General features: G+C 48.4%; 1 protein-coding gene across 1 annotated transcript in view; it reads right to left on the reverse strand.

Annotated features, from left to right (window-relative positions):
* The window catches only part of LOC119450679 (sodium- and chloride-dependent creatine transporter 1-like), a 46978-nt gene extending 27990 nt beyond the window's left edge, over window positions 1-18988 (reverse strand). Inside the window, exons 1-4 of the mRNA XM_037714191.2 lie at window positions 18823-18988; window positions 14046-14236; window positions 10412-10544; window positions 6903-7037 (exon numbers count right to left, since the gene is read on the reverse strand). Coding sequence (XP_037570119.2) covers window positions 6903-7037; window positions 10412-10544; window positions 14046-14236; window positions 18823-18978 — 615 coding nt within the window. The 5' untranslated portion in view covers window positions 18979-18988. The remainder of the gene's footprint in view (window positions 1-6902; window positions 7038-10411; window positions 10545-14045; window positions 14237-18822) is intronic.
* Between the last annotated feature and the right edge of the window lie 5016 nt (window positions 18989-24004).

Raw genomic sequence — 24004 nt, forward strand, 5'->3', positions numbered from 1 at the left:
TGAAAGTATTATATTGCCGCAAGTCTGCTCCTAAGCATGCGTTCTACGACGGTAGCCAGCGAGCCACTGTGTCAAAAGAGCGTCTGCTACCTCTCGCGCGCCTGCTTGGTTTCGTGGGGTGGCGCAATGTGTGCCGCTCGTGCACGCGCACGAGACAGGGGCTCGGACCATCACTGGAAGAGAAAGAAGTGCGTTCGGCGCAGAGACGCTGGTGTGGAACGTTCTTTGAAAACTCTTCGTGTACATAGTTAGTTGCAGGGCACAGGTTCGCCCTTAATAAACCAGTTTTTCTATTTTACTCCTCGAAATACCGTTACAATATGCAAGAAGTTTGATCTGAGATGGCGCGTTTTTTAATTTATGTCTAAGAAATCCTAGTTTTCTTGAAGCGGAGGAACAAACGTCGTCAATATGGCTACCCCATGATAGTCGATTTGTAATCTTGACCCCCAAGTATTTGAAATCACTGGCTTCGATCAGGGGATTATTATTTAAGGTGTACCTAGAAGAAAAAGGGCTATTTTTATTTGAGATTCGCATAAAGACTGATTTGTTAATGTTTAACTCCATCGACCATGTGTTGCACCAATCGGAAAGAGAATTCAGGTTGTTCTGTAAACACTTCTGGTCCTTTTCACTTTTAATTGATTTGTAAAGAATGCAGTCGTCTGCAAAAAGCTTTAAGTTTATGGCGGAAGTGTCAACTGATGAAACGATGTCATTGATGAAGATAATAAATAAGGCAGGACCAAGGACACTACCCTGGGGAACTCCTTTTCACTTTTAATTGATTTGTAAAGAATGCAGTCGTCTGCAAAAAATGTCACAGTTTCGCCCTAAGGGCGAAGCAATGAATGCGATAGCAACGCAGCAATGTCATACGAAGTAAGGTGAGCGGCTTTGGTAGCAATATGAATTGTAGTAAACATGAGCTGAATAAGTAGCAGGTGTGCTGCGGCGTAAGTAGACCGACATGAAGAGAGACTCGATGACCACGAGAAGGCGCGTGTGAAACGGTGGTGTTGATGAGAAGCGCTTCCCGTGGGCAGCGCGTGTGAAGGGACACACCTTGATATAATCTCGACCGGGTGAGGTGGGTCGTCACCGCAGGAATCAGGAGACGACGATGAAGGCGGGCATCGTGAGGATGAAAATTAGAAAAGATTGTATTCACTTCATTGGTACATGGTTTTGACTCTATCCGAGTCTCGAGCGGTTCTGATTAACACGGGGGCCAGGACGGCCTTAAATCCCCTCGTGGTGGCCGGCATTTCCTTCGGGGAAGTCCTCTCTCCGGTGGTCAAGTTGACGACCTCCTCGCCCTCGGGTCCTCCTTCTTGGTAGCTCGCCGTTTTCGTCTGCTCCGTAGAGGTGAGAGCTCTCTCGGGGCTGAAGGGGATTATCTCGTCACGGGAAAAGCGCTGGGGCTTGCTTCCCACATTGGAGAGATACAGATTCCAGGCATAACCTGCCGATGACTTCTTCGGGGAACTTGTGGAAGTGTCAGACCTCTGTCGGGCGGTCAAGTTGGCGACCTCCTCTCCCGCGGGTCTTCCTTCTTGGTAGCTCGCTGTTTTCGTCTGCTCCGTAGAGGTCAGACGCTCTCTCGGGGATGAAAGAGGATTATCTCGTCATGGGAAAGGCGCTCGAGCTTGATTCCCACATTTGACAGGTGCAGTTCCAAGCCGATCATAACAACCTGTAGCTCTGCACTGCCGATCCGGGCAGCATTGCATGTGTAGCGTGCGTTGGAAAATGTGGCCCGACTATTACTAACTGAATGAACAAGCGTGGTGTGAGCGCGCACACACAAACATGAATATATCACACTGAATGACTGCAGACAACGACTGTGAAAACGCTGGCAGCAAGCTGCGGCGGCGAAGGTACAGTCAACCACAAAAGTTTGCGGACCACGCGAGCGCGTGGCCAAGAGCCTCTTCGCGACACTTCCGCTACGTCACCAGCGATCGACAGCAGCGCTACGTTGAAGACGCATCCCTCCTTAAATCTATGGCCTGTCTATTTTCGCACTGTGCGCAAATATTTTCTACCTATCTCTTTCAACGTGACGCGCTCTTTGTTAGCCAGGGCTACTTGCTTATATTTTGAGAGCAGAATATCAGTACAAGTAATCAGACAGCGTATTCTTCGGCTGTTATCAGTTCTATTTTCGCGTAGCCACGCTGTTTTTTTTTTTTTTTCGTGAGTGCGTGAGTGAGCGGTGAGGCAGCCATGGGACACATGCTTAGTCAGTAGGCAGAATTTTTCCGTTCCTCCCCCATCGCTAAGTGACAGTAGCGGCCGGGATTTGATCGCCTGCGCCCAGGTTTTGCTGCGCAAAGCCCGAACCACCGCGCTGCTATAGTGGTTACATTTAGAAAAATAAGAAATAATCGGGTGCGATGACTCTTTTTATAACCCTTTGTGACACGGCGTCCTCGTTTGGGGACTCGAACTTCGGAGGCGCGTCCCACGCCACGTGTTTCTTCAAATGACCTAAAACTCAGTGTGCACATTCGTGTCCGCTTCCTGATGGGACAACTAGCGGTCAGTTAACTTCATTGTCCTGCGTATTGCTGCAGATGATCACTTTGCTGGAGACACTACCATGTTAGGCAATCGTTCGACGTGCCGCGTTCCAAGACCAACGTCAAGAGTATTTTTTTTCTCCGGTCGACACGAATACAACCGAAAAAGCAAGTGTGCATGCGTTTCGGGCCTAATAGTTGATTCTTTTTATGCAAGCATTGAAGCTGACGGATTTCAGAATAATTAGATAATGAGTTATACGCTAATTAATTTTTTTACTGAAACTCGCACAAAACAGCACATTGCTTCGTCTTCTTTCTTGGAATGTAATAGTGAGCGTCTTGAAATGATGCCATGCGCATTTGACGCATTTGCAGACAGTGCATCGTAATTCGTGTCTGAAGGGGATGAATTTATTCACAAGACATTTACAGAAGTGTCATGAAACATAGGTCTCTCAATGATCTAGTAGGAAGTGAAATGTCCGCCGTTTTCTAGCACCTTATTGATGCGTGTGGGGATCGACTCGTACAAAGATTCAGTAATCTCCGGTCGACCGCGCAGGCTTTCCCATTCTTGTGCGATCGCTTGCCACAGCGTATCGGCCGTGCGGCCGCGGTTGGCTCGTGTGGACAGCCGTTTCTTCAACATGCCCCAGACATTTTCTATGGGATTCAAGTCGGCGCCACATGGAGGCCACTCAAGCTGGCAAACAGCATGTTCTTCTAGCAATGACTGGACGATACGTGCTTTATGGATCGGGCTGCGGTCGTGTTGAAAAAAATAGCAGCCGTCGCTGAAGGGACCGTCCAGCGCATACGGAACGAGGTGTCTAGTGATGACGTCGCAGTACCGTGACGCAGTGAAGGGCCCTTCCAGACGCACAAGGGGACCAAGGCCATCTTTGCTGATTGCTCCCCACACGCTCACGGAACACCGTCCACTGGATAGAACACTCTGTGTGTAATTAGGCAGATATCTGCAAGAAATAGCATACAATTGGGTTCCAGCGGCGCGTCTAAAAATGTTGCGATTCCTCTTGCGTATGAACTTTATAATGCTGTTATAGAGTTGCAATAGAAAACGTGCAAACATCATTAGATAGTACTGAAAGACCCACTGGCCGCTTTTAATTAGCTTCAGAGTAAGTAGTACTATGAAACAATCGTTAATGTTTTCAACATAATACCACTACAGAAAAATCTCGTAATGTCCAAAAGCTCATTTTACGTGAAACTTGTTGTGATGCAGAATTAGCTTCGTGAATTAACTGCCAATACACTGTAAACACACCTGCAGTTTAGTGGACGCCAAACCCGCTTCCGTTGGTCCCAGCGCGTGGAAAAAGTTGACTCGTCGCTAAAGATGACATCGCCCCATTTCTCTGTTGTCCAATCTTTCATTGCTGTAGCGAACATGAGTCGTTCTTGTAGCTGGCTGTCTGAGAGGCAGGGCTTCTGTGCTGCTACGAAAGACTGCAGGCCAAGCTCACTCAGCCTTCTTCTGTCTCAGACGATACCGTGAGCGAGAGAGCTTATCGGAAATCCTCTGCACTTTGAAAAGGATCAGCCACGATGGCGGCCGTAATCAGGCGGTCCTCTTCCTCAGTCGTGGCCCTTGGACGCCCACTGCGCTCCATATCTGTGAATCTGTCATCGTCGCGGAAAGATTGAATAATCCTATTCACGGCAGTCCGGCTCCTGTTGGTTCGGCGGCAGATTTCGCGCTGAGGTATTCCCTCTATAAATAAACGCACAATGTGCCTTCTTTCGTCAAGTGGAACACGCAGCGGCATCTTTCCAAATAGGCAATCACCACGTGACCTGAAGCAAGTCTACTACGTTTTCAGCGACTGATGCGAAGATGCACCTATGTGTGAAAGAAAATTTTCTATGCATCCGCTTTTTCTTTATTTTTGATGACAGTGAAACACCTCCCTACCCTTTCTCTCAAGACGCAGAAGCAGCAACACTCATTGTACCAAGATGCTGCCAACCAAAGTGCGCCAGTAAACGTCGCGTAAAAAATCGTCGCAGCGCTTCGTGAAACTTATCTACCCACTGGCACACCAGTCGACAAAGGTTGCAGTGATTGCTCCGATACTGCTATCAAGCCAGATATGTGGCGGTCTTATCGCAGACAGCGCTCTGCGTCAACACAACGAACTAACAATGTCATGCACGGGAATAAAAAATTAACAGGCAGGCGAGTACCAAGAAGGCTCATATCCGGGAGAGCGCCCCTGTCGCCGCTAGGTGGCGTACCGCTAGGTGGCGCGGATAGGCAGTCTGGCACGCGCTCGCGTGGTCCGCAAACTTTTGTGGTTGACTGTACGTGCGGTCTATCGCTTCAACGGAAACTGAGCAGCGAATGCACGGCGCATAAAGGTCAGAGCCGTGGGGAGATAAGAGACGGTGCGGGGCGAGCGACGAGCACGGTTGTTGGCAGAGTAGAAGTGCGCCCCCTCCCTCCCCCGCTCCCTCCGGCGCTGCCTTCCCGCTTCCTTGCTTGCGCGTGGGAGATTGAGTGCGTTCGCTCTCCGTGACAGCGCGCGTCCCCGCACGCTTCCGCTCGGGCATACGGCGCGCGGCGAAGATTTTATCTATAGGGAACCTCACGGCGACGGCGACGGCAACGGCGACGCCGACGGCAGAAATCCGGTTGAAGTGTCCATATAATTGCTATCGCAATAAAAGTTTTAAGTTTATGGCGGAAGTGTCAACTGATGAAACGATGTCATTGATGAAGATAAGAAATAAGGCAGGACCAAGGACACTACCCTGGGGAACTCTTTTTCACTTTTCATTGATTTGTAAAGAATGCAGTCGTCTGCAAAAAGTTTTAAGTTTATGGCGGAAGTGTCACCTGATGAAACGATGTAATTGATGAAGATAAGAAATAAGGCAGGACCAAGGACACTACCCTGGGGAACTTTTCACTTTTAATTGATTTGTAAAGAAGGCAGTCGTCTGCAAAAAGTTTTAAGTTTATGGCGGAAGTGTCAACTGATGACACGATGTCATTGATGAGGATAAGAAATAAGGCAGGGCCAAGGACACTACCCTGGGGAACTCCCGAGGTTACAGGCAGAACCTCAGAGCTGCAGCTCTCGACCTGGACAAACTGTTTTCAGTTGGAGAGGTAAGAACGAATCCAATTAATTAAGTTAATGGGTAGGCCAATGTTAGAAAGTTTCATGAGTAGTTTATCATGACAGACACAGTCGAAGGCTTTCCTAAAATCTAAGAAGATGGCGTCCATTTGGTCGCCCTTATCAAGTGCTATTGAGAAGTCATGAATAGTGGTGACAAGTTGTTTGGTAGTCGAGAGGCCTTTTCTAAAACCATGCTGGAAGGGAGTCAAAATATTGTTTTCTTCTAGAAAGGACATTATGTAATGCGTAATGATGTACTCTAGAAGCTTACAGGGGCCGGAAGTTAATGATATAGGCCGGTAGTTTTCAACATTCAGGCGATCACCTTTCTTGAATATAGGAATAACGCGCGCCGTGCGCCAATCATCGGCAAGAATTGAATCATGACACGAAAGACGAAAAAGATGGGTGAAGGAATGTGCAATAGGTTCGGCGTAACGTTGCAGAAATGCGTTTGGTATACCGTCTGGACCTTCAGAAGATTTAGTCTTAACTTTAAGTAACAGAGAAAGGACACCTTCGGCAGTTATGGAATTGGCAGATATGGTAGGAATAGAATGATTATTCGTGTCAGTATGATGTCCCTGAGTGAATACCGAGTGGAAATGGTGATTGAACTGGTTTGCAATTTTGGTCGGATCATTAACAATATGGCCGTTCACCGATATGTCGGCGAGTGTTTTGTGAGAGTCGCTCAAGTACCGCCAGAATCTATCCGGGTTAGTTTTCAAGAAGTTAGGGAGTGAATGGTTGAAGTATCTCACCTTGGCTTCGGTTAGCCGAGTCGCAAGCTGGGCCTTCCATGTGATAAGTCTACAATGGTTTGTTTTCTTCTTTCTAGCACGTTTTAGCTTGCGGTGCAAGTGTATTATATCTCTGGTAACCCACGGATTATTATATATATATATATATATATATAAATGATCGCCCCATATATATATATATATATATATATATATATATATATATATATATATATGGGGCGATCATAAAAATTATGTAGAACTTAAAGAATAAAGATGATCAGCATGTATATACCGTATACGAGTAATGTCCGCCTCTTTGCATAATCTAGCTCAAGGACTATAGAATCACGCTATCTAGCTGATACACCTAGGCTATTTTTTAAAATTCTGTAAAATTTAAACATGATCACCCCGTATTGTTAAAGCGTGTCAAAGCAATACGGCATATTTTGCGACAGTTGTACACGTACCACGAGGTCTACGAGCTTGGGCCAGTCCGGGTGCAAGTAGGCGCCCATTCCTCGCATGGAGCCGCGCTGCACTACGCTCGAGAGGAACAGGATGAACAGCAGGGCGAACGACATCCACGTCATGCCCAGCGCCAACTGCAGCCGCCGCCGGTGCATAGGTGGTGATCACGCACAATACGCCGTAACAATGGCACAAATACTGTTTCGCAAACATACAAAAATTAAATGACAGGTCGGGGGTGCTATAGCTTTTCTAGGCATCGTATAACTTGGCCATATTGTCCGGCACTTCGCCATCTTGTACGCTCTGAAAGCTACTACGGCTTCTCGTGATAGGCTCAGAGTGCCGCCATTACATAATTTGACAATATGGCGGAATTGGCAGTACATGACCAGGAATGATATTCTGCGAGTGTCCACCTAGTGGACATGTCCATTTCGTCTGCTGCGGAAGTGCTGACTGGTTGGGCTGGGGTGCGCGTCAGAAGGAGACAGACGCCCCCAGCCAATCAACACTTCCGCAGCAGACGAAATGAAGATGTCCACTAGGTGGACACTTGCAGGATATTCCTCCAGAGCACCGCAGGTCACTCTTCCTTGCATCATGGATGTCGCTCCTCGGTGAATCATGGGAACATCTTGGTAACGTGATAGAGACATCGATTGCGAAGGCAGCATATTGCCACAGGAGTTTCCGTTTGTAGGCGAGCTAATAGATGATTGTCACAAGTTCTAGGAAGTACAGGGTCGCCCACTCTTAGGGGAAGCGCGTGAGCGCGTGGCCGCTCACGCGCTTATAGGCGCCACCTGCGGCTCTCAACGCGCCTGCACAATTATTTCTCCTAGCGGCCGCATGTGGCGCATTCACACTAAACCGACACGACACCGATTTTGGTCTGCCGACTGTAGGCGACAGCGTTTTCCTTCCTTTAAACCGTTGGCCACAGCGTTTTCCGTCCTGTAAACTGCTGTCGCCAACAGTCGGCATACCAAAATCGGTGTCGTGTCGGCCTAGTGTGAATGAGCCGTAACACGTTGAAAGTCAGGGCAGCTAAGACGCATATTACAGTATAAACATTTCGTACAATGTTTTCGTCGCTCCTTGTATGTCCGGTCTCTCTAGCGATCTTCCTTGGCTTAGCACAGTCTCCCTGCTCAGCCAATCCATTTATTGTAGAATCACAAACTGCAAACGGGCCTGCCTTCGCTGCTATAGCAATGCAACCACTCCGTCCTAATGAACGGACGGCTAAGTTGTGTTCAGAGGCAAAATTACCTAACATGAAAAAAGTAGACGTTCACACGCACTACAAGGGTCGCTGACCAGCCGCAGAAAAGTCTTCGTCGATTGCATCGCTTTCTTCCCTGTCAGCAAATAATCAACGCTGATTAGACTGAGTAGATTGGACTGAGAAAATTGAACTGTGCAGGTGCTGGGTTCATTATATTAATTGAGACGAGTAGCACATTCGACACACCCGTCATGCATACGGCATGCTACCAAATATTGAAACAAATAACACCTCTATAAAAAACACCGCCCAAGCACTCCGTACAGATGGTTAACCAGCGAAGCTGAAACGTGCGGCCCCGGTGTTTAGCAGTGGGTCAATCCCGACGCTGTATTGAGGCGTTTCTCAATTACTGGTTACATGTTTGTGTTTCTAGTGAAACGCAAGCACCAATGGCGGGCGGATGCTGCTAACAACGACGCCGAGCTAACTCGAGATATCGAGTTAGCTCGGCGCAAGACAGACTAATCGCAAATCCTCATTTCCTATTGAAACTTTAGGTGCTATTGACCCTTTTCGCGGAGCAGTTTTTTTTTTTTAGAGAAACGAGATGGCTCTCACGGCGGCGCGCCATACCTCTCCTCAGCGATCGTGCACAAATACGAAACCATTACTGCTTCTAACTTGCTTCTGTGCGATCAGCTGTTGGAAATGCAACTGAGTTTTCACTAACACACTGTGCTCCAATCATGCTAGATTGAATCATGTGGATTGAAGACGTGTGCAGTAGTTGGCTGCAAAAATAGTGACTGGCATGTTAAGGAATGGAATGAATCTGTGTGGCCAAGTTCGCGGACCGCTGCTGCAACTGTCCGAACGTGTTACCGGCACTTCGTGATGTACGGCTTTCCTCGAGGATACAGAAATTTGCTCATCTGCCAGCATTGTATCGCTAACCTTCAAAGAACTGGCTTCAACCCTAGAACGTCGGCAAGAGTGAGTACCACTCGTTAAACAATGACAAAGGGAGTAGCGCCGCTTCCTGTCATAGTAAGTTTCGCACACATTATCTATACACATCTGTCCCAAATGGCAGGAAAACTTACGCCCACTCTATCGCCGACGTATCAAGAATAAGTGAATGGGCGCACACTTGAACATATGCGCACTGTATACGCACAATAAATGACGGACTACACCTATGGCGCACGAATGGTCGAAGCTGAATGTTTCGTGACGGTCCACAAGAGTAAGCGAGTTACTTAGCTGTAATATATATTTGCTACACGGTATTACAATGTGCAAAACAGCTACGTTTCAAGCATTGTGCACAGCAAGAACACATCTATCGGAACTGAGCACACCCGCAAGCGATTAGGCAGAAAATAATCAGATAGTGGCCGCACCGAGGAACTTCACTGACTCATAAACTGACAAACCACTGCTTCAAAATATTTGCCGAATAAAGAACAAAGAGCAAAACACACTAATCCTGACTGAATTAATAATCGGAAAGCTGGGATAGCTTGGAATACATATTTAGCCCCGCTTTTAGAACAAGCACCATATACGCTGCTTGCGCCGTTTGGACGTAGCTTAATCAGCTCTGAAAGCACTTTTGCATGTTCTCTGAAGCTGTGATCAAAGCTTCGTGTCGTCCACCTAGTCGCCGCCTACGATATCTCCGAAAACAGGGGTTTTCTAAGCCGCGCCGGCGTCATACACTTCCATTGTAAACAAGGAGGCTACGGAGGCAGTGGAGGCAAGCAATGGACGCGTCACCACGTGATCAAACATGGCAGCGCCCACGGGATCGCCGCGAAAAGGGTCAATATATAGTCCTACGGAACTGATACGAAATATTTGTGGATTTCGTAAAAGCAGTTCAGGGAATGTGCAGAATTACTGGAACAGATACCGCAACTCTTTTTTAAGTACAGGGAAATTGTTCTGCCACACCACTGCACCGATGAACCCGGCGAGCTCGAGTGCCTTTCTGTGTTGAGTCAAGTTAAGTTTGAAGTAGTAAGTGAGGTGCCCCGTCTTCTTTCGTCACATGCCACCAATCCGTTCGCGACATCCATTTGGTGTTTCCTCGCATAAAAGAACAAACAAACAAACAAACAAACAAACAAACAAACAAACAAACAAACAAACAAACAAACAAACAAACAAACAAACAATAAATAAATAAATAAATAAATAAATAAATAAATAAATAAATAAATAAATAAATAAATAAAAGGTATTGATCATTACGTATCACCAAAGGCGCACCTTTGCGTAGCTTCGAATGCCTTTGATGATGCTGAGGAACTCCGCAAGCCAGCACAGGCTGATCAGCAGCAGCATGTCCTGGCGCAAGTCGCCGATCTCTTCGATGCCGGAGCTGAGGCGCAAAACTTTCTTTCTGGAAAGGGGAACGATGCAACGATGTGGCAGCGACGTTTGACGGGGTATAATCGTGCTTCAAAGGACTCCTCGGGAAGATGAGCGTAGATCTATTTAGGTCACTGGGGAATCCGATTTTACAATTTATCAGCGTCTTTCCACTGGCTTTATTCAACAAAATGCAAAAAAAAAACAGAAAAAACAGACGTTTCGCCGCATAGGTGGCGAAACAATGCAAATGCTTTTCTTTTGTTTACATTTTGTTGAGCGCAAAAAAAAAAAAAAAAAAATAAAAACATGCCGACATGGAAGATTTATCACTACGGCGCAAACTGTCGCACTTATGACAACTTCACAAGCTTTACTATACGAAGGAACGACCGATGCACTCATTGCCGGGCTCAAGGATAGATATCTCAGCTGTGCGGAATCTGGGTCTCTACCCGAGTAATCGGGTTTGGAGAACCCTGATCTTGACAGACCAATCAGGGTAGGTGAGGTTAGGGCCGAGATAAACCGTCTGAGGACGAAGGCGGCTGCAGGGCTGGTTAGGATAATAAAATGCTTATTAAGGTGGACGATGCGTCGGTCAGAAATCTGACAGCGTACATACAGGACTGCTGGGACAGACGGCTGATTCCGCCGGCGTTGAAGGATGCCAACCTCGTTTTAAGTTCCAACGCCGGGAAAGAAACCTAGTTTTGAACACCTGAGGCTCATTTCACTTACTTCGAACATAGACAAATTAATGGAACATGTCATTCAGAGCAGGCAAATAGGTTTCTGGAAGATCAGGGACTGTATGCCCCCGACCCCATGATTGGTTTTAGGTCTCATCTCTCGGCATGCGGTGTCACGCTCCAGCTCAAAGAACAGCTGGTAGACAACAATACGGTGGACACCAGGGTAGTCGTGGGATTAGACGTTTCTAAAGCATTCGATAATGTGAAGTATTCGGCCATATTGGAGAGTCTCGGAGCTCTCAATGTGGGCGCGAAGACTTACAATTATGTAAAGGATTTTCTTAAAAACAGAACGACAGCCACCAGCTTGGGAGGACAGTCACTGGAAGGCATTAAACTGGAAAGCAAGGGTACGCCGCAGGGATCCGTTTTGTCGTCCACCTTGTTTAACGTCGCGATGATGGGTCTCCCCGGGAAGCTGGCAGGCATAGAAAGACTGAACCACACGCTCTACGCGGACGATCTCACGCTATGGATGAGCAGAGGCAGTGGCCGGAAGATCGAACAGACACTGCAGAGGGCCATCAAAGTAATCGAGAACTATCTGGAGCCGACTGATCTCAGGTGCTCGGCGGAGAAGTCGGAGGCCCTTTTCTTAACATCGCAGTGGCGGCGACGGGGGAGGGGACAGGACCCGGGGCACGGCATCGACATTATTCGCACTGTCGACAGTATCAGGGTCTTGGGTTTGCGGATTCAAGAGAACGGGAAAAACTCCGAGGCGATCCAGCGACTGGACGCGAGTACCAGCCAGACGTGCCGAGATCATTATTAGGAAGGGGATCAAGACGGCTCTCGGTCTTCCCCCGAACACATCAACGAACAAAATCTTTGGTTTAGGGGTGTCCAGCACCTTAGGCGAGCTCATTGAAGCGGCGACAGTATCGCAATATCAGAGACTGCTGCGCAGTCAGGCTGGTGGAAGGATCCTGGAGCGGCTGGGGTTCGAGCCCCAGGTATGTTCCAAGCAGACAAGCAAAGTCCCACCGCGAGTACGGGAGAAACTGAGAATACCCCCTGCCCAAGAATATGCACCCGGTGCATCACGAGGGCAGGAGAAGGGGACAGGGCTGAGGCTCTGAAGAAAAGAGTGGAAGGCAGGCAGGATGTGATATACACGGACGTGGCAGAATAGGAGCACGGCAAAGGATACGCAGCCGTAATTACGCACGAAAACGGAGGCAGGGTTTGCAGGGGAATGAGAAGGCGCACGCGCTGGCCCGAGGTCTCACTTTCCGGGACCCCAGCGCTGTCTCGACAAGCCCCCCAAGCAAGGAACCCCTACAGGCTGGTGACAAACTGAGCACTTTCCAGCAAATTCTCAATCATTATAAGCTGGGGCGTAAGGCGAATAAGAACCTTACTAAAAGCGAGGAAGTTATGTAGAGGAAGCTGCAAACGGGGGTATTTCCGAACCCGCAACTGCTGAGCAAATGGCATCCCGAGGTGTATAGCCATCGGTGTAGGCACTGTGATGGTATAGCGGACTTAGTCCACATGGTTTGGACCTGTCCTAGCTTTGACGAGCCACATAGATGTAGAGAATACTGGGAGTCCTTGCTATACTATACCGGAAAGATGATGTTCAACATGTCCTCGGTCTCGCCCTGACCACCACCGCGTCCCAAGGGATCCCGGCCGATAGTTAGGGAGGGTGATTGGGGGTCCAGGCTAAAGCCTCTACCCCGTTATCTATTTGACGGGTGCAAATAAAGTCGCCTAAATCAACCGCTCTCTTTCAGCGTCGAGATGCGACCATCCAAAGTAAAGCTTTGGATGGTCCAAAGTAATGTTTGTACTGTTTGTATTATTTCTCTGAAAATGCTCCGGATGTGTTTTTCTTCCTTTCGTTGTTATTTTGATGTTACAATTTAAGGCTCCTGATGCGTTCCTTTTTTATTGATATTTTGACGTTGCAATTTCATTCGCCTTCTTTCTACGGTAGCTGGCGTGTACTTTGAAAGTGCTGTGTGACAGAAACATGAAAAGGCAACAAGAAAGGTCATATATAAATTGATGAACACAGCATGGAGTGTCGCAGCAGAGTGTTTCAACGAAGTTGTCACTTCACACATGTGATAAAAAAGCGACAAGTAATACAGAGAGAGAGAGAGAGAGAGAGAGAGAGAAATGACAATGCAGATAAAGGCAAGTACAAAGAAAAAGAAATAGGAGCAGTTCAAACACGTGACAAAAAAAAAGCTCGAAAAGACAATTTAAAAAACTGCATAATTAAGTATAAATAGAATACCAGACAAGTTTTAAATCTAAAAGATGCAGTGGTTCAACTTGTCACAAAAAATTGCGCGGTTGGAGCACATATGATCTTTTTACCCAGTGAACAGTTCCGAAATGTTATTGCGTGGGTAAAAAGACTTCTTTTCACAGAAAACCAATGGCTCGTTTAATGAAAATTTAATGCAAACGATCATGACAGGCTAAACATATTGTCGCGTACTCCGCAAATAGCACGCTCTGGGGAAAAAAAGTTACTTCCCGCGACCCGATTTCATTTTCGCAAGCAAACTATTGCTTGCACGCCAAACTAGCGCCGAGTCAAATCACAAGGATGACGGATCTAAGATGTTTTGGTTTCGTGTTTGATGCGATTACGATCCCTAACACTCCGCTTCGTGGCAATAGCGATGTGCCACGCAATCAAGGTTACATTCCACAAAGAAAGGCGGAGGCTCTGTTGTATGAACATGTTGGCACGGCGGCGGCCAGCAAGGAGAGCTTCGTCCCCAGATATAGTCAGCGCGTCGTCTGGTACTCACAGCAGGAACTGCTCGGTGGAGGTCTGCGTGCCGTTGACGCAGGTGCTGTGCATGGCGTCGTACTCGGCGCTGGGCACCATTACGGCGCCGCCGCCAGCCGACGCCGAGTGGATCGCCAGGGCGTCCTTGTCGGTGTAGTTGTGCGAAGAGTACTTGCGCGCCAAGGTAGCGTTGACGCGGAAGCAAGGCACCTGCGCATTCGAAAGGCGAAGCCAGAACGGTGCAGAGCCTATAGCTTAATTCGAAGCTATACACTTCGTTACACGAAGAAAACAAGGCTTGACGAAGGGCGTGCAAAGGATGTGTCCCAAGTGATCTTATGTGACATTCAGTGGCGAGAGGCGGACTCGTAGATAGAGGAATAAAGAACAAGAAGCCGGAAGAAAACCAAGTCAAACGATATAGAGTCTAAAATACGGCAAAATTTAATATCTTCAGTCGTGGCATCTGGTCGCGAAGACAAACTTTCCGTGTTCCCGATAGAATTAATCCCGTGTGTGGAACAGTCTTATACGAACAATGGCTGTAACATTTCCTAGAGACTGCAGGTACACCAAAAGCTGTCGTCCCATGCCGCGTTAATTTGACAATGTGTCGCAAATGTTCACAATTTTTAAGTTCGCCAAAGCAGCATGCAGGATAGGAGGGGTCTCGGGCTTTATTTTGACGCTGGGAGCATTTAATGGAGCGCTCCGTCGAGAGTTTTTTTGTTCTTTTTTTACATTCCGCCCCTCGTATTGGAATGCCGCCGCCGTGGCCGGTATTCAAACCCGCGACATCATGCTCAAGCAGCACGCCACAGCCCATTGGGGCGTGCACAAGAAATTTTTTTTGGTGTTACCTTAAGTGACCGCCGGACGAGGCCAATAGTGTCCTGCGCACTATCTTTCCCTCTATCGACCAGGCAAGGTTATAAAAGACGTCATCTAAATGCGTTGCCCTTACCCGTATAAGCCCTACACCCCCCATCCCATCCGTTCATGAATGACTTCATGTTAAGAGTGGGCTCTGCAAAATGTTTACACTGCGCGAAGAAGACGGGACCGGAACACAAACATAGATGCACACACTGCAGAAACATAGATGCACACACAACCATTCCTGTCTGCGCTTTGTGTGTGCGTATATGTTTCTGTTCCCGTCCCGTCTCCTTCACGCAGTTTAAACATTTTGCAGAATCTACGAACCGGCTAGCCCAACAACATGCCTTACTAAGAGTGGACGCCGTATATTAACAGCGAAGCTGTTTAAGCCAGCCGTAATTCATGGTGCATATCAAGAAACTAGTACAAGGAAGAAAATAGACATTCTTGCCGATTCGAGCCCGCGCACCCCCGGCCCCAAAGCGAGCGTCGTAGCCACTAGGCTATACAGCCACGCTTGGAGAACATGCATTCATGCGAACCATATGATTGCGTTCGAGCGTCGTCGTCCACAGCTGGCGCGTTCGTACGCTCGTGGTCTGCGAGGTGAAGAGGTTTTGCGCGCTATGAGAGCGAGAGGGACACGCATTCACGGTGCGGGTCTCCTGGAACGCGGTGTCGGTATTGGAATGCGGTGTCGGTGTTGCAAGCTGCGCTATGCAACGCGCAGTGACGGCCGTAAGTCCGAGACGCGCGAAAAGAAATTACCAGCATGAGTAATAAGAAGAAAAGTTCGCGAGCACTTCCGGAAAATGCTGGGCTATGATCGCCCTGCTTCGCTGTTTCAAGCGCTGCGCGGCCGAGTGCAAGGTTTTATAATACATTTTATTGCGATAGCAATTATATGGACACTCCAAAGCAGATTTCTGCCGTCGCCGTCGCCGTGAGGTTCCATATGACGTCAATGGAGATGAAATCGTCGCCGCGCGGTGGTGGTGGTAAGTGGTTCTTGAGGGAAAGGGAAAGGTTGGCGCTATCTTCTGCAGCCCTTGCCGCCGAACGCTGTATGTGCGAGTGAAAGGGCGCGAGGGACGCGCGCTTTCACGGGAAGTGAACGCACGGCGGAGAACAAACGCGCGTTCTGTACCGTGCTCTCTTAAGGGCTGCAGAAGTAGGCGGCTCTGTCCTCCTTTACAATCACCATGTATGTAGAGCAAACGCGCCTTCTTCTGACGCACGAAAGGCCGTGGGGGGGGGAAGGGAGGCGACGTTTAGCTGCGGCATCAAGTGCCCATTTATATCAGAGGCTCCGGCAACACTCACCAACGCCGCACGCATTTTGTGCGAACGCGGGCAAAACGCCGACGGCGTCGACAACAGTTCTGCGTGCTGCCGGTGCTGCTGCATGTCCAAGTTTATACAGCTGATAAAGCTAATATCATTACTCCGTATGATATTACTCTACAAATTATCGCAATTGATGCTTCGCCTTTCAGGTGAAACTGCGACAATTTTTTTTATTTATGCTTTTGTGAGCCTCCTTTTTTGCAAGAAGATGCTTGCTACACATTGCATTGTGATGTGTACATCCTATATTTGACGAGTAGGTCAGCAGTGACATTTACACGAATGATTCCATGGTACACCACCATATAATCACATTCATGGCTTTTTCCAAAGATTTTAATAAGAGATTCATCTCTCCATCTGTTGTACATTTCAAGTGGTATACTTTCAAGTCGTCGACCACCTCAGCATTTCAACAATCATCCACCTGTTTCCGCTGGATGCACAAGAATGTATAAAACCATGCGTTAAAAAAAAAGAAAATATTGCGCGGTTCACCCGCCCCGTGTACCAATAAAGGAAGTGCACTTTGTTGATGGCTACTGCGGGAAGTCGTGACCTCAGAGAAGTGTCGACAATACTGCGGACGGGGTTCCTTCGGCAAAGATAGCCGACACACAGATGCTGCCTCTATAGATGGTGTGCAGGCAACGAAGCAAGTGTACTAGATGAGCCATCGATGGACTTGAGGCGGGTTAAGAGGCTTATTATGCCAGCGATGATTCTAATAACACCGGTGCATTTCGTGTGGAGAGTAGAAGATATGTGCTGTTCCGCTACATGGCCTCCAATCTCATTTACGTTTTTCTTTTTCCGTGTTACGCAATGTTTAATAACTTAAGTTTCGCGACTGCAGCCTTTGTTGCTGGCCTCTGCGCGACAACTGTATCCGCTTTCTGCAGTTAGTCTCCATCTGTCGCCTGTCGAATTATTCACGGGATAGATGTTTCAGGTGTGCGAACCACAGAGTTCTGACCCTACACTATGCTGCGCGTCTTGGGCTAGAGGACGAGAACGTAGACGAAAATGTCTTCATGGTGATGAAAGGACTCCTAACGTTGGAAACCTTCAGACAAATATTAAACGGTTAGGAAGCCGCACAAGTCTCATACTCGCATACTCAAAAGTCTACACATTTGGCTGCAAGCACGTTTATTTGATGACTTGATGACAAGTTTCCCTACGCCACCCGCTTCCACAATGACTGCCGGTAAGTCGGGTAGCCCTCAGCAGAATTTGTGGCAACTATGGCTGTAAACGCACGATACAATGTAGTTCTTTCTTTTTAATTTTCTTCCGGGACATGCCGGCTTGCGATGAATTATAGATGCAGAAAAGTTATAACAGTAGTTAGCACAAGGAGTTAGGAGGGGGAAGTGCATATGGAAGCTGCACTACGCTGCACACGCTAGCACAACGCGAAAGACGAAGCACGTAACTGACACACTAATACAACGCGCAAGACAAAGCACGTAACTGAATCGTCACCGAGTCAAATCAGCGCGTACAGCGCGTCGTAATTGCAGCCTCCGCGATCAACTTCAGAAACATTTTCAGAGCTAATTGCGGGACCACGCTCCGCTGTGCCGAGTACAGTGAACGCCACTACCAACGCCACCTAGGTGGCGTTGGTAGTGCTTCTTGATGCCAGCGTCCCTTCGAATGCTGGCATCGAGGCGTCGTAGTGGTGAGACCACCGAAGCGTTCACTGTCGGTGCGCGTTAGGGTCATAATGCAGTACTTCTCTTTTCTGCTCGTAGGCGGCGGCACCGCCCCGAACAAGAGCGCGGGTACACGGAGGAGTGTTAGATATATAAGGCGAGTCTGTGTAGCTCTCTGCACATGCGTTTGTGGCGCAATGGGTTAAACGCTCGGCGATCTATCGTCGCGGACCGAGAGGTCAAAGGGGCAGGACTGATATGCACCTCCACATGCACCCAATACGCCCACCCCTTCGCCACTTTCACAAAGAAATAATCTTACTTATAAAACTTTTATTTTAGCTGACACCTCGACATTCCACTCAAGGCTCTATTGAGGCTTCAGGACACCATAAAATCTGCGTGTACTACCGGAAGCATGGCACCAGCAGTACAAGTGCGCGTGCGCTCTGAGCCTGGTGAAAAATCACTCCTCGCCGGTTATCGGCATAAGTGGACAGTGGTCTCCAAGCCACGCCAAATTTGGGAAGCACTTTGTAAGAGTACCAGGCTTCCACACTCACCACCATAACCCTCAATAACTGCCCGTGACTTGTTGGACGAATCTTACAAGGACAGGTGCACATAGAGTATAGCAGTGTCTTTTTTTTTTTCTTCGAGCCATGTCAGCTTTACAAGAAGCGATTCTCTTCTAGAGTACGCTTGATATCTAGGCCCAGAGGCTCTTACTAAATTATTATTTTTAAACCCTTGTATTTATATTGAAGTATATAAGTTCAGTCTATCAGGCACTTTCCGGCACCGAGTGCAGGCAGCACTTTTTCAGGACGCTCACGTCCTCGTTCAACATAACAGCAGCACCTTCGCGGCGTTCCACAGAAGCAACAGAGCAACCAGAGCACTCACGTTCCTGTAGTCCTTTTCAAAGCAGTTGGCGTCGCTCCAGTTGTTCTTGCAGGTGGTCCATGGAAGCGTTGACGAGAAAGAATGGAGGAGGTAGAAAGCGCCGTGGACAACGCTCGCTATGTAATTCAGGCACGAGGCCAGGTTGACGTACAGCATGGTCCAGCCGATACCTACATAGGCCACGGAACAGTGAAACAAGATTGACTTACGGGCAATACAGCCCGTATAGTTGTGTCGCGAACAGAAAAAAAATGCAAAAAAATTACAGCAACGAGCGAAACAACGGGCACTCAGAGGGGCGCAAAAATTAGTAGCAAACACTTGACGGATGTTGAAACTTATATTTCCACAGTCATGCGCTGTGTGGCGCTGTGGTATATTTCTCTGAATGTAAACGGGAAAAAAATCCATGGAGATTTACAAAATACGGAAAGAAAGAAGTCAGGAGAGACAACTTGTGCGATAAGAGAGAGGGCAGTACGTGCCTATTCGCGGTCCGAGCTGGCTGCCTGAGAGAAAAAAAAACCTACCGGAGAAAATATTTGCAACAGGATATATGGGCATGTGTCTGCTGCAATAAAAGTCTGGAAATGGAATACCGAGATATTCACCAAGCAAGTACAGAAGGGAGCGTCCAGCTCCCAGAAGAGCTTGGATTCAAAGCGGATGGAAGCATTAACTAGTCAGCAGTCGAGCTAAGCAAGATACGTTTAGAGTATTGGTGGGAAACAAAGTGGGGAAGAGATTGATAGAATCTGGGTTGTTACTACAAATATATAGATAGTGGTTTTAAAGAAGAAGGAAAAAAATTAAGGAGGGATAGACAAAATGCTAGACTGCCATAGATTTAGTAAAACCTGCATCGATCAAACAGGCTAGATGTCTAGTGGTCACCGTCCCGTTTCTAAGGGGATGTCAAATCATATCATCAGCAGCAACCGCTGCTGCTCCAGCTCCAAACCGACGAGGCAACCATGCAAATACAAAATCCAAAGAAGCATTGGGATTTAAGAGAAGCAAAGGTAAGCGTATTACGCAAAAGGTACAGATAATCAAAATGAGGCTGAATGTTTTGTGAAGGGAGATAAGTTTGGCACGGTGAGAATGAAGCATAGGTCACATGAAATTCCTGTTACGACAAAGTACCGCCTGCCCCCCCCCCCCCCCCCCCCCCTCCTTCCGTCTGTATGCCTGTCCTGTCCGTGTGACCTGGCCGTTTAAACTGTCTGCTTGTATGCACTGCCTCAAAACAAACAGCATAAGGAATCTGCCGACGCTCTCCGGTTCGCAACAGAACCGATGCAGTCGCTTCCATTGCTTCTGCTAGTCGACGCAGACGCAGTTTCTGCTAGTTTCTGCGACGCAGTGGACGCAAAAATCAAATTACAATCCAAGGAGAGAGCACTGCACGACCTTATCGAAGATACTGTTGCCACTTTGCCGAGAAAAAGAAAAAAGCAAACAAGATGACGCCGAATGCACAAACTTTGCATAACTGAAATTTACCGGAATTAAGGCTTTAAATCAAATTTGGTATACCCGTCGATCACGTATACTCCCGGGCGGTGTGAGGGCAGGAGAACGAAAAGTGTGCGTTCGTTTCGTTCGTGTGGCCCAACTAGTCTTGCCAACTGACGCTAAAAGCGCCAACACTGGGAGATCGCCGAGAAGGGGCATTATAGAGAGAACAAAAAAATCCGAGAACGCCCAGGCACTTCTTACGAGTTGCAAATGCGAAAGCACTAATATCCAATTGAACGCCGCTGAGCGGCCCTTCGAATTTTTCTGCGGGGTATGTTATCGAGTATGCGATTACATTGGTGCGGATTATTTGATTTTTTTACAGTTTCTACCTTAGCATGTTGGCTGTAGACCGGAATCATGTGGACGATATTGCTGAGAAATCAAGGACGCTGCATTCCCCCGACGTCCTGCGCGACTAGAGACCGAGGGAGCAGCAGCGGCCACCAAGCCGGCAGGCGCGTGCGGCAGAAGCCCAGTGGGGGTGAGGGAAAGATACGGACCGCGCGCCGGCTTCCGAGAGAGAGACGGCGGCGCCCGCACGCACGCGTCACGCGACTGCCTCGCCGGTGAGTCTCACCCCGCGGAGTCGCGTCACCGTATCTGCTCCGTCTAGGCCCGCTGGTGACGTGGCGTCGCCGCGATGCCCTTCCCCTCGCGCAACACATGGCGCGCTAAGGCAGCAGCAGGTGTAGAAAAATACAGAACAGAAAAGAAGCGGGGACCATCTTCGGCAGAAGGCGCGAGAACAATCCCGGGTTTCGGTCTCCAAACGCAGCGTCGGTAGTTTGATTCCATGCTGTTGGACTGGCATAGATGTGTGCATTGGCTGCGTTGTTTGCACGTTGCCTGGCGAAGCGATTGTCGTGACAGGAGCTGCAATCCTAGCCTTGAGGAGACCTTCAGCGGTGAGATATCCTCTTGGCAGGCTTTTTGGGAATGTTACAAGCAGGCAGTGCATGACAACGACGGTCTATCAAAGTCACAGGAGTTTCACTACCTAAGGTCGCTTCTCACGGGACCAGCTATGACCGCCATTAAAGGACTGCAAGCGACAGAAGCATGCTACGAGGATGCCATAGACATATTGCAACGCAGATACGGCGACAAAGAAAGGATACAACAAGAACATCTTGGGAAATTAAGGGCGCTACCAGAAGTATCTTCGTCGGCTGACGCATGGGGACTGCGTCGATTGTTTGACCACATACAGACGCACGTTCGTGGTCTGCGAGGACTAGGCGTCAGCGCATCCACGTACTCTGCGATGCTGTGCGACATAATCCTATCATCGCTCCCTCATGATATGATCGTCGAATTCCACAGACAAGCAAGCCGAGTCAGCAAATCTAACGTGTCTGCGGATCAATCGGAAGGACAAGCATCGTCCTCCCCGAGTGTAATGGCGACCGGGGTTGACGGAAAGCTTTCCGAAATACTTGACTTTCTTCTTGAAACAGAAAGCAGGGAGCGGTGCAGGGAGTTTGCGCATTCCGCGAAGGAGAACAGTAAACCAAAGCAAACACGCCAAGAAAATCACGAAAGATGCCAGCCACCCCGAACCCCGAGTGCAGCAGTTCTTCACGCGCACCCGGAGCGGGTGAGGAGGTGTTTCTTCTGCGAGTCAGGGGAACACGACACCGAGGCCTGCACGGCTCCCGTCCCTTTGAAAGAAAAGCTAGCGAAGATGGTACGAGCGGGGCGCTGCTTTCGCTGCACAGTTGGAGGACACCAGTCGAAGCAATGCAAAAGAAAAGTAAACTGCGTTCACTGCAATAAACGACATGCCTCTTCAGTTTGCAACCCGACTGGAGAGCAACAGAGCTTAAGGAGGTACTCGCAACTAACGTGCATGCTGCCTTAAAGAAGGGAAAGACAAAGAAGTCGCTCTTCAAACGTTCCGTACTTGGACCATTGGCGAAAGTAGGTGGGGCTACCTCAGAGGCGTCATAGACGGCGGCAGCCAGAGGACTTTTATTCGAGAAGATGTTTCAAAAGTACTCAACTTGAAGGCATTGGGAACCACCGACTTTTGCCTAAACACGTTCGGCAGCACTGCGGCTGGTGCCCAAAGTCGCCGTGTAGTCGAACTTCGAGTTTGGAGTCGGTGCACTGGAAAGGAAACGACCATAGAAGCCGTCGAAGTGCCCTTCATATGTAAAGACGTTCCACCAGTTCCCGTAGAACATGCCTTCGTACAGTAGTTGGAGCAAGAAGGAGCAATAATTGCCAACAAACTCCTTTACGGGGACATGCCAGCTGTTCCTGGAATTGGGGATGTTAATTGGGGCTGACCACCTCTGGAAGTTCCTAACTGGAGAAGTTCAACGTTGCGAAGAAAACCAGGGTATTGCGGCTATCAACACGACATTCGGTTGGACATTCCAAGGCCCTTTCAGCGTAAACACCAGCTTTATCGTAGCAGGAAATGTCTGCGTTTTGAAGATCGGCGTTGAGACTGCAGATGGGGTGGAAACGATGCTGCAGAAGTTTTGGGAATTATACGCCATCGGCATCTCAGATAAACCCCAGAATCACAAGACCGAGCATTGAGACATTGCCAAAATAACAAAGAAAGCCGTGCGATATGAGGTAGCCTTGCCGTCGAAGGAAGAAACAACAGATCTGGCTGACAACCGAAATATGGCAGTGCCACGGCTAAGAAAATTGACAAAGAAATTGTCCCGTAACAAAGAACTGACTGAGGAATGTGACAAAGCAATCCGAGGATACCTGGAATCGGGGCATGCAGAGCGCGTGACGGAGTCGGCGACACTCAACCCGGTGTATTATATGCCGCACCAGCCAGTAATTCGAAATGACTCTACTAGTACGAGACGACGAGTGGTGTTCGATGCCTCATCACATGCGCCGGGGAAATCTTCATTGAATGAGCATCTCGAAAAAGGCCCAAATCTCATCAGTGACTTGGGGTGAATTCTGTTGCGGTTTCGTCTACACAGGGTGGCGCTCGTAGCAGATATCGAAGAGGCATTTCTGCAAATCGAAGTGCAACCTGAAGACAGAGATGCACTAAGATTTTTGTGGTACAGTCGCCCACCACTCGACGCTACCGACTTGCCAGATATTGAAGAATGGAGGATGACGAGAGTACCATTTGGCACGACGGCAAGCCCGTACTTACTGACGGCCACCCTACTCCAACATATCGATCAACAGACAGGTGAGCTTCAAGAGACAGCTGCTATACTGAAAAGTTCATTTTACGTTGACGACTTGGTGACCGGCGCTGGCACAGTAAAAGAAGCATTAAAGATAGCCACAGACGCTAAGAAAATAATGAAGGATGCGGGTATGAACCTGAGAATGTGGTCGTCGAATTCAGGAGTGGTTCGTGAGGAACTTCGGGAGGACAATTCCCAAGCCCAAGATAAAGTACAGAAGGTGACAATATGACAATATGGCAATATCGATGGGTGCAGTGCTGAATGCCGTCAATACGGGTGTCAGCACGAAACGGGTAGTACTACAGGCGTCCGCACGAGTATTTTATCTTTTGGGCTTATTCGCCCCGTTCGTGGTTACAGCTAAGATGCTTTTCCAAAAACTTTGAGAAAGAGGACTAGGATGGCATCAACAGCTTCCAGAAGACCTGGCGGAAGAATGGAAAGCTTGGTGTTTGGATATCCCCAGCCTACGA

The sequence above is a fragment of the Dermacentor silvarum genome, chromosome 4 (genome assembly GCF_013339745.2).
Source record: "Dermacentor silvarum isolate Dsil-2018 chromosome 4, BIME_Dsil_1.4, whole genome shotgun sequence".
Lineage (NCBI taxonomy): Eukaryota > Metazoa > Arthropoda > Arachnida > Ixodida > Ixodidae > Dermacentor > Dermacentor silvarum.